At 35.1% G+C, this 10,973-nt stretch overlaps 1 protein-coding gene across 1 annotated transcript in view; it reads left to right on the forward strand.

Annotated features, from left to right (window-relative positions):
- Positions 1-10,973, forward strand: part of DNAH14 (dynein axonemal heavy chain 14) — a 403,573-nt gene that overhangs the window by 206,118 nt on the left and 186,482 nt on the right. Inside the window, exon 38 of the mRNA XM_032289400.1 lies at positions 5,682-5,897. Coding sequence (XP_032145291.1) covers positions 5,682-5,897 — 216 coding nt within the window. The remainder of the gene's footprint in view (positions 1-5,681; positions 5,898-10,973) is intronic.

A 10,973-nucleotide genomic window follows, 5' to 3' on the forward strand; every position in this document is an offset into this window, starting at 1 on the left:
ATACTTCTATTTCTTTTTCTTGCCTGATTGCTCTGGCTAGAACTTCCAATACTATATTGAATAAGTGGTGAGAGACGGCATCCTTGTCTAGTACCAGTTTTCAAAGAGAATGCTTCCAATTTTTGCCCATTCAATATGATATTGGCTGTGGATTTGTCTTAAATAGCTGTTATTATTTGGAGATATGCTCCATTGATACCTGGCTTATTGAGGGTTTTTAGCATAAAGGGCTGTTGAATTTTGTCGAAGGCCTTCTCTGCATCCATTGATAGAATCATGTGCTTTTTGTCTTTGGTTCAGTTTATGTGATGGCTTATGTTTATAGATTTGGGTATGTTGAACCAGCCTTGCATCCCCAGGTGAAGCCTACTTGATCATGATGGATAAGCTTTTTGATGTTGTTGCATTTGGTTTGCCAATATTTTATTGAAGATTTTTGCATTGATATTCATCATGGATATTGGCCTGAAGTTTTGTTTTTCAGTTGTGTCTCTGCCAGATTTTGGTATCAGGATGATGTTGGTCTCATGAAATGAGTTAGGAGGGATTCCCCTTCTTTGTATGGTTTGGAATAGTTTCATAAGAAATGGGACCAGCTCCTCATTGTATGTCTGGTAGAATTTGGCCGTGAATCCGTCTGGGCCTGGACTTTTTTTGGTTCATAGGCTATTAATTACTGCCTCAACTTCAGACCTTGTTATTGGCCTCTTCATGGTTATATTCTGGACACAAAACTCATATCAGATTGTTACCTGCAAATATTTTTTTTCCTGTTCTGTGAGTTATCTTTTCCCTTTCTTAATGTGGAATGAAGTGAAGGGATCCAACTTCATTCTTTTGCATAGGGATATCCAGCTCTTCCTGCACTATTTGTTAAAGTCTATTATTTTCCCTGCTAAATGGTCTTGGCATTTTTTGTTGAAAATCAGTTGGTCACAGGTGTTGGGGTTTGTTTATGGTCTCACAGTTCTATTTCATTGTTCTGTATGTCTTTTCCTATACCAGAAAATGTATGTTATGATTGCCATATAGTTTTATACAGTAGTCTCCACACATCCATGGTTTTACTTTGCAGTTTCAGTTACTCATGGTCAACTGTGGTCCAAATATATTAAATGGAAAATTTTAGAAATAAACAGTTCATAAGCTTTAAACACTACATTATAATGCCTACATCATTAACCTAAGTTCATCTTTTTATATAGGTATTTTATCATCTCATCATCACAAGAGGAGTGAGTACAGTATAATAAGACATTTTGAGGGAAATCAAGATGATACTCATATCAGTTTTAAGTTATTACATTATATTGTTTTAATTGTCCTATTTTTGTTAATATCTTACTGTGCCTAATTCATAAAACTTTATCACAGGCATGTATTTATAAGTAAAAACATATAAAGAGTTCTATAATATTTGTGATTTCAGGTTTCCACTGGGTGTCTTGGAATGTACCCCTGTGGATAAGGAGGGATTACTGTAGTAAGTTTTGAAATGGAGAAGTGCGAGTTCTCCAACTTTGTTTTTTGTTTTTTGGGTTTTTTTTTTTTTTATTAATTTGATTATTTTGGGTCCTATGCAATTCCATATGAATTTGAGGACCGGTTTTTCCTTTACTGCAGAAAAGGCCAATGGAATTTTGATAGGAATTTCATTGAGCCTGTATATCATTTTGGTGAACATTACCATCTTAACAATATAGTTTTCCAACTGATGAACACAAATGTCTTTCCATTTTTATATCTTTGATTTCTTCTGCAATGTTTTCTAGTTTTAACTCTATAAATCTTTCTACTATCATTAAATTTATTCCTAGGCATTTAATCTTTGAAATCCTTGTCTTATTCCTGATTTTAGGGGGAAAGTTTTTACTCTTTCACCCATGGAGTATGGTGCAAACTGTGAGTTTCACAAATACCACTTATCATGTTAAGGGAGTGTCCTTCTTTTCCTAGTTTTCTGAGTGTTTTTTATCATGAAAAGATGTGAAATGTTGTCAAATGCTTTTTCTGTGCCTTTTGATCTAATCATGTGGTTTCTTTCCTTTGTTTTACTAATATAGTGTGTTACATTTATTGATTTTCTTATGTTGAACTACCTGGGACGAATCCCACTGGTCATGGTGCATAATCCTTTAAATGTGCTGTTGGATTCAGTTTGTTAGCATCTTTTTTGATGATTTTTCATATATATTCATAAGGGCTATTGGTCTGTAGTTTCCTTTTCTTGTGCCATCTTTGAGTATGGTATCTTAGTAATGCTGACCTCATAGAATGTATTAGAAAAGTGTTTCCTAGTTTTCTTTCTTTCTTTCTTTCTTTTTTTTTTTTTTTTGCAAGATTTTGAGGAGGATTGGTGTTACTTCTTCTCTAAGTGTTTGGTGGAATTTATCTACCATTTGTGGTTGGTCCGTTCTTTGTTGGAAGTTTTTGATTATTGAGTCAAACTATTTGTTATGGGTCTTTTGAGATTTTCTATTTCTTCTTCAGTCAATTTTTAGTAATTCATGTGTTTTTAGGAATTTGTTCATTTTATCTTGCTTGAAAACAACTTTGTTTTACTTTCAAACTGTATTTGAACTATGGTCTTTGGGTCTAAAGTCAGTCTCTTGTATGCAACCTATATTTGGATCATGTTTTTGTTTGTTTATTCACTGTGCCAACTTCTTCTTTTAATTGGTAAACATAAACTATTTTATTTTGATTACTGATGATGGACTTTTGCCTTTTTGCTATTTTGTTCTATGTCTTTTATCTTTTTTGTTTCTCAAATTCCTCCAAAATTGCCTTTTGTGATTGATTTTTTTCCTAGTGTAACATTTGGTCTCCTTCTTCATTTCCTTTTCATTTTTTAATCATTTTAAAAATAGTTACCTGGAAGACTACAGTTAACATCTCTTAGGGTCTGGGTTGTTTTCCCCCCTTGAAAAAAAAAATCATGTGTTAAATCTCCAACCCACAGTACCTCAGATTGTATCTCCGCTTATTCATGGGGAATACATTCCATGACCTCCAGTGTATGCCTGAAGCCACAGACAGTACTGAAACCTATATATGTTATGTTTTTTTCCTATACATACATATCTATGAGGAAGTTTAATTTATAAATTCAGCACAATAAAATATTAACAATAAAAACTAATAAAATAGAATAATTATAAAAATATGATGTAATAGAAATTTTGTGAATGTGGTCCCTCTATCTCTCAAAATATCCTATTGTACTGTACTTCACCATGCTTCTTGTGTTCTATCAATCTGATAACTGAGATGATTATTGAGTGAGTAATAAGCAGGTATTTGTGTCCCAGTTGGGACAGAGCCAGATGGTACAAGATTTCATGAAACCTCTCAGAATGGCATGAAATTTAAAATTTACAAATTGTTTGTTTCTGGAATTGTTTATTTCTAGAATTCTAAAAATATTGAATTTCTAGAATTTAATATTTTTGGATTGTGGTTTACCACAGGTAAATGCAACTGCAGAAAGTAGAACTGTAGAGAAGGGAAGATTACTGTATATTTGGAGATGGAACCTTTAAAGAGATGATTAAGTTAAAATGAGGCTATTAGGGCAGGCCTAATCCAATTTTACTTGCATACTTATAAGAAAAAAAAATTACAAATACAAAGAAGTATCAGAGGTGTGTGTATGTACAAAGGAAAAAAAACACATGAAGACACAGTGAGAAGGCAGTTATTGGCAAGTCAAGGAGTGAGGTTTCTGGAGAAATCAAACCTGCTAACAACTTGATCTTAGACTTCTACTCTTCAGAACTGTGAGAAAATAAATTCGTTGTTTAAGTTACTCAAACTGTGGCATTTTGTTGTGGCAGCCCTAGCAAATACATAACTACCAATCCAGTAGAACTGTTACCAACTTAACTTTAATAGCTGTCATTAATTCTGCCCCTACCCAGCTCTGTTCGTTGCTTTATGTTGTTAATGCCACAAACTATAACTTTATATATTGTGTACCCATTGATTCATTATTATTGTCTATGCATTTATTTTTTTAATTATATAGAAAAAAAAGAGGAGCTACAAATCAAAAATAGAATAATACTGACTTTTTTATTTATCTTAACCAGAGATCTTTGTTTCTTCCTATGGTTCTGAGTTACTATTTATTGTTTTTTTTCATTTGAGCCTGAAACATTTATCCCTTTATTCATCCCTTCAGCATTTTCTGTAGGGCATGTTTCCCAGGGATGAACTATTTAGCTTCTGTTTCTCTGAGAATATTTTAGTTTCTCCCTCACTTTCAAAGGATGATTTTACTGCAAACAGAATTATTGGTTGACAGTTTTGGGTTTTGTTTGTTTGTTTCTTTTAGCACTTTGTATCATCCCATGCCTTCTGGCCTTTGTGCTTTCTGATGAGAATTGATGCTTAATCTTGCTGAGGATCCCTTGTATTGCCTCTACTACTTTCAAGATTTTGTCTTTGGACATTAATAATTTAATTATAACATATGGATCTCTTTGGGTTTATTTTTCCTGGTGTTTCATGAGTTCTTGGATGTGTAGTTTATACCTTTCATTAATTGGAAAATTGGGGGCCAGTATTTCTACCAATATTTTTTTCTACTTCTTCTAGGATTGTCATAATGTATAGATTGATAAACTTTATGGCATCCCATAGGTCTCTTGGACTCTATTTATTTGTTTTATTCTTTTTTCTTTCTTCTCTTCAAATGGGTAATTTTAGCTTCTCTAGCTTCAGGTTTGCTCATTCATTTTTTTCTATCTGCTCAAATCTGCTGTTGAATGCCATTGTTGATTTTTTATTTCAACTATTGTATTTTCTCAGCTCTATAAATTCTATGTGGTTCCCTTTTGTAATTTCTATCTCTTTAATGATAGTTTCTACTTGTTCTTACACTGCTTTCCAGTTTCCACATACTTGCCCTGTGCTGGGGTGGTTTTTGACAGATTAGCAGGGCCTGCTCTGAGCCTAAAAATCAATCTAAGATGAAAGCTTCATTTCTTCTCCGGTCTTTGTGCATACATCTTGATGCATATGGCTTTCACAGTTCCCCTATATGAATGTCCTAATTTCCCAAAAGTTTTACTCAAGCTTCTCCCTGAGGTCTTATGTGGTCTGTCATATGTTTCCACCTGTAATCTTTTGCCCTAAGCTTCCACCGGTCTGTAATCTCCCTGAAGAAGTGCCTGTCAGTTTTTCTGCCTGAGATCTGAGATACATAAAATGAGAACAGATATTCGGGCAAGACAGGTTGAAATATTGCAAATAAGGTTTACTTCAGTGCCAATTCTGACCTTAAGCTTAAAAGTGTATTATACTCTCTCTCACTTTTATACTCAACTCTGTCCCCAGGCACATTATATCCCAGTTTTTATACTGTGTTCCTGGATTAGGCACAGATTTTTTTCTGGGGGTACTGATTATAGTATTATAATTTTTAAAAAAGAATTGTTTATATATTATAGCTAATTTGAACAAGTCAGTTTTTACTGTTCCTCACAGTTTGCTACCTTTATATAAAACCTTTGTGTGTGTGTGTGTGTGTGTGTGTGTGTGTGTGTGTGTGTGAGAGAGAGAGAGAGAGAGAGAGAGAGAGAGAGAGACTTCTCCTATAAACTTTTAATAGTAACAATGCAAATAAATAATTGTTCTATAGCTAATGTCTTTAAAAACCATACTGGATTTTTTTCCAGATTTCAGGAAGAAAAGCAAAAGTAGACATTTATGTTTTAAATCCAAAGTGTGTTACTCTCAGTGAACTATATGGACAACTGGATCCTAATACTATGGAATGGACTGATGGATTATTATCAGCAACAATTCGAAGTTATGTCTATTTTAACACACCAGAGAACTCAAAGAAAGACATTGATCCCAGATTACCATCAAGAATCTCAGATTTATCCAATGTAAGTTTAATATTGAATGAATATTTTTATTTAACTAATGTGGATTATTTAATTGCTTATCCAAAGACTGATATTAAAACATCATTAGATTTCTGTTAGTGTAAAAGTAAATTTTAAAATGTTATGAATAGCTTTTAAAGAGATAAAAATTGTACGTTTTTTAAAAATGGAAAATATACCATTGAATTTTAAAATGGTCAGTAAATGACAGAATGAAGGTAAAGATATTTGCTTTTAAAGGAACACAAAGTGAATTAAGTTTGAATGGAAAATGATCTAGTGATTCCACCACCACCAATATACCTTACAAATTAATGGGAATAAAAAACCCTTTGTTAGAAAAGTGAATGAAGTATTTGATACAAGACTTGTCACAGAATAAATACAAATGGCAAAAAAGGAAAATTTTTCTTCTCATTAGTAGTAACTAGAGATTACTGGTAAATTTCATTAGGTAAAACTTATTAACATAAAGATGATGTTTGAAACCAAACAGAGAAGCCAGGTGTGGTGGCATGCACCTGTAATCCCAGTTCCTTGGGAAGCTGAGGCAGTAGGGTCACATAAACCTGGCAGTTCAAGACTACCATGGGCAATATTGCAAGACTCCATCTCAAAGAATAAGAATAAATAATAAAACTAAATAGATTAACAAAGATTTTTTTTAAATGGGAAAACAATATTTCACATTTACTAGATTGTGAAGTAGAAATTTATATGTATCTGAAGATAATATTTGGAATATACATTGAGATTTAAAACCAGACATTCCTTTTGATTCAGAAATTTACTCCTAATAATTTATATAAAGGAAATAAAATTTTATTGGGTTGTTGCTATTTTTATATTGGCATGAGAATCATTTCTACATTAAAAAGTAATTAATCATTTATCTGTCATGTGCTATACATAGTTTCTCCAGTCCATGAAAATGTTTATCAATATATTCTTTGGTAAATTGTAACTTTTCAATCACACCCTGAAAAGATTATTCTTAGTCTAGGATTATTCTGGTAAATTGATAGTTGCATAATAACAAACATACAGTAAACCCATTTAAACCTTTGATTTGTGTGTAATTCATTTTAGTGTAAGTGATTGTTTTCCCAAATGGAAAATTGTTCTGACACAATTGGGCAACTCATCTCTTTCACAGTAACATAAAATGATACTAGATACTTAAATGTGGGTCTGTTTCTGCATTCTTTTTTTTTAATGCAATTTCTTTTTTTTCCCCCATTTATTTTATTGCATTTTAGGTTTTGGGGTACATGTGAAGAACATGCAAAATTGTTGCATAGGTACACACGTGGCAGTGTGATTTGCTGCCTTCCTCCCCATCACCTACATCTGGCATTTCTCCCCTTGCTATCTCTCCCCAGCTCCCCACCCTCCACCGCCCCTCCCCTATTTCCCCCCAACTGGCCCCAGTGTGTAGTGCTCCCCTCCCTGTGTCCATGTGTTCTCATTGTTCAACACCCGCCTATGAGTGAGAACATGCGGCGTTTGATCTTCTGCTCTTGTGTCAGTTTGCTGAGAATGATGGTTTCCAGGTTCATCTATGTCCCTACAAAGGACCCAAACTCATCGTTTTTGATGGCTGCATAATATTCCATGGTGTATATGTGCCACATTTTCCCTATCCAGTCTGTCATCAATGGGCATTTGGGTTGGTTCCAGGTCTTTGCTATTGTAAACAGTGCTGCAATGAACATTCATGTGCACGTGTCCTTATAGTAGAACAATTTGTAATCCTTTGGATATATACCCAGTAATGGGATTGCTGGGTCAAATGGAATTTCTATTTCTAGGTCCTTGAGGAATCGCCACACTGTCTTCCACAATGGTTGAACTAATTTACGCTCCCTCCAACAGTGCAAAAGTGTTCCTATTTCTCCACATCCTCTCCAGCATCTGTTGTCTCCAGATATTTTAATGATCGCCATTCTAACTGGCGTGAGATGGTATCTCAATGTTGTTTTGATTTGCATTTCTCTGATGACCAGTGATGATGAGCATTTTTTCATATGTTTGTTGGCCTCACATATGTCTTCTTTTGTAAAGTGTCTGTTCATATCCTTTGCCCACTTTTGAATGGGCTTGTTAGTTTTTTTCTTGTAAATCTGCTTTAGTTCTTTGTAAATTCTGGATATCAGCCCTTTGTCAGATGGGTAAACTGCAAAAATTTTTTCCCATTCTGTTGGTTGCCAATTCACTCTAATGACTGTTTCTTTTGCCGTGCAGAAGCTGTGGAGTTTGATTAGGTCCCATTTGTCTATTTTGGCTTTTGTTGTCAATGCTTTTGGTGTTTTGGTCATGAAGTCCTTGCCTACACCTATGTCCTGAATGGTTTTGCCTAGATTTTCTTCTAGGGTTTTTATGGTGTTAGGTCTTATGTTTAAGTCTTTAATCCATCTGGAGTTAATTTTAGTGTAAGGTGTCAGGAAGGGGTCCAGTTTCTGCTTTCTGCACATGGCTAGCCAGCTTTCCCAACACCATTTATTGAACAGGGAATCCTTTCCCCATTGCTTGTTTTTGTCAAAGATTGGATGGTTGTAGATATGTTGTGTTGCTTCCGAGACCTCTGTTCTGTTCCATTGGTCTATATCTCTGTTTTGGTACCAGTACCATGGTGTTTTGATTACTGTAGCCTTGTAGTATAGTTTGAAGTCCGGTAGTGTGATGCCTCCAGCTTTGTTCTTTTTGCTTAGAATTGACTTGGCTATGCGGGCTCTCTTTTGGTTCCATATGAAGTTTAAGGTGATTTTTTCCAGTTCTGCGAAGAAGGTCATTGGTAGCTTGATGGGGATAGCATTGAATCTGTAAATTACTTTGGGCAGTATGGCCATTTTCACAATATTGATTCTTCCTAACCATGAACATGGAATGTTTCTCCATCTGTTTGTGTCCTCTCTTATTTCATTGAGCAGTGGCTTGTAGCTCTCCTTGAAGAGGTCCTTTACGTTCCTTGTTAGTTGTATTCCTAGGTATTTTATTCTCTTTGTGGCAATTGTGAATGGAAATTTGTTCTTGATTTGGCTCTCTTTCAGTCTGTTATTGCTGTATAGGAATGCATGTGATTTTTGCACATTGATTTTGTATTCTGAGACTTTGCTGAACTTGCTTATCAGTTTCAGGAGATTTGGGGCTGAGACGATGGGGTCTTCTAGATATGCAATCATGTTGTCTGCAAATAGAGACAATTTGACTTCCTCCTTTCCTATTTGAATGCCCTTTATTTCTTTTTCTTGCCTGATTGCTCTGGCTAGAACTTCTAATACTATATTGAATAGCAGTGGTGACAGAGGGCATCCTTGTCTGGTGCCACATTTCAAGGGGAATGCTTCCAGTTTTTGCCCATTCAGTATGATATTGGCTGTTGGTTTGTCATAAATGGCTTTTATTATTTTGAGATACGTTCCATCAATACCTAGCTTATTGAGGGTTTTTAGCATAAAGGGCTGTTGAATTTTGTCAAAGGCCTTCTCTGCATCAATTGAGATAATCATGTGGTTTTTGTCTTTGGTTCTGTTTATGTGGTGAATTATGTTTATAGACTTGCGTATGTTGAACCAGTCTTGCATCTCCGGGATGAAGCCTACTTGATCATGGTGGATAAGCTTTTTGATGTGCTGTTGCAATTGGCTTGTCAGTATTTTATTGAAGATTTTTACATCTATGTTCATCATGGATATTGGCCTGAAGTTTTCTTTTCTTGTTGAGTCTCTGCCGGGTTTTGGAATCAGGATGATGTTGGTGTCATAAAATGATTTCGGAAGAATTCCCTCTTTTTGTATTGTTTGGGATAGTTTCAGAAGGAATGGTGCCAGCTCCTCTTTGTATGTCTAGAATTTGGCTGTGAACCCATATGGACCTGGGCGTTTTTTGGGTGGTAAGCTCTTAATTGCTGCCACAACTTCAGACCTTGTTATGGGTCTGTTCAGGGTTTCGGCTTCTTCCTGGTTTAGGCTTGGGAGGAGGCAAGTGTCCAGGAATTTATCCATTTCTTCCAGGTTTATTAGTTTATGTGCATAGAGTTGTTTATAATAATCTCTGATGATGGTTTGAATTTCTGTGGAATCTGTGGTGATATCCCCTTTATCGTTTTTTATTGCATCAATTTGGTTATACTCTCTTTTCTTTTTTATTAATCTGGCTAGTGGTCTGTCTATTTTGTTGATCTTTTCAAAAAACCAGCTCCTGGAGTTATTGATTTTTTCAAGGGTTTTTTGTGTCTCTGTCTTCTTCAGTTCTGCTCTGATCTTAGCTCTTTCTTGTCTTCTGCTAGACTTTGAGGTTTTTTGATCTTGCTCCTCTAGCTCTTTCTGTTTTGACGATAGGGTGTCAATTTTTGATCTCTCCTTGCTCCTCATGTGGGCACTTACTGCTATATATTTTCCTCTAGAGACTGCTTTAAATGTGTCCCAGAGATTCTGGTATGTTGTGTCTTCATTCTCGTTGGTTTTGAAGAACATCTTTATTTCTGTCTTCATTTCATTGTTTATCCAGTCAACATTCAAGAGCAAGTTGTTCAGTTTCCATGAAGCTGTGTGGTTCTGGGTTAGTTTTTGAATTCTGAGTTCTAACTTGATTGCACTGTGGTCTGAGAGACTGTTTGTTACGATTTCCGTTCTTTTGCATTTGCTGAGGAGTGATTTATTCCCAATTATGTGGTCAATTTTAGAGTAGGTGTGATGGGGTGCTGAGAAGAATGTATATTCTGTGGATTTGGGGTGGAGAGTTCTGTAAATGTCTATTAGGTTTGCTTGTTCCAGGTCTGAGTTCAAGTCCTGGATATCCTTGTTAATTTTCTGTCTGGTTGATCTGTCTAATATTGACAATGGAGTGTTAAAGTCTCCCACTATTATTGTGTGGGAGTCTAAGTCTCTTTGTAGGTCATTAAGAACTTGCCTTATGTATCTGGGTGCTCCTGTATTGGGTGCGTATATATTTAGGATTGTTAGCTCTTCTTGTTGCATTGATCCTTTTACCATTATGTAATGTCCTTCTTTGTCTCTTTTGATCTTTGTTGCTTTAAAGTCTAATTTATCAGAGATGAGAATTGCAACTCCTGCT

The sequence above is a fragment of the Sapajus apella genome, unplaced genomic scaffold (genome assembly GCF_009761245.1).
Source record: "Sapajus apella isolate SASKATOON/1434 unplaced genomic scaffold, GSC_monkey_1.0 scaffold22, whole genome shotgun sequence".
NCBI classification, from domain to species: domain Eukaryota; kingdom Metazoa; phylum Chordata; class Mammalia; order Primates; family Cebidae; genus Sapajus; species Sapajus apella.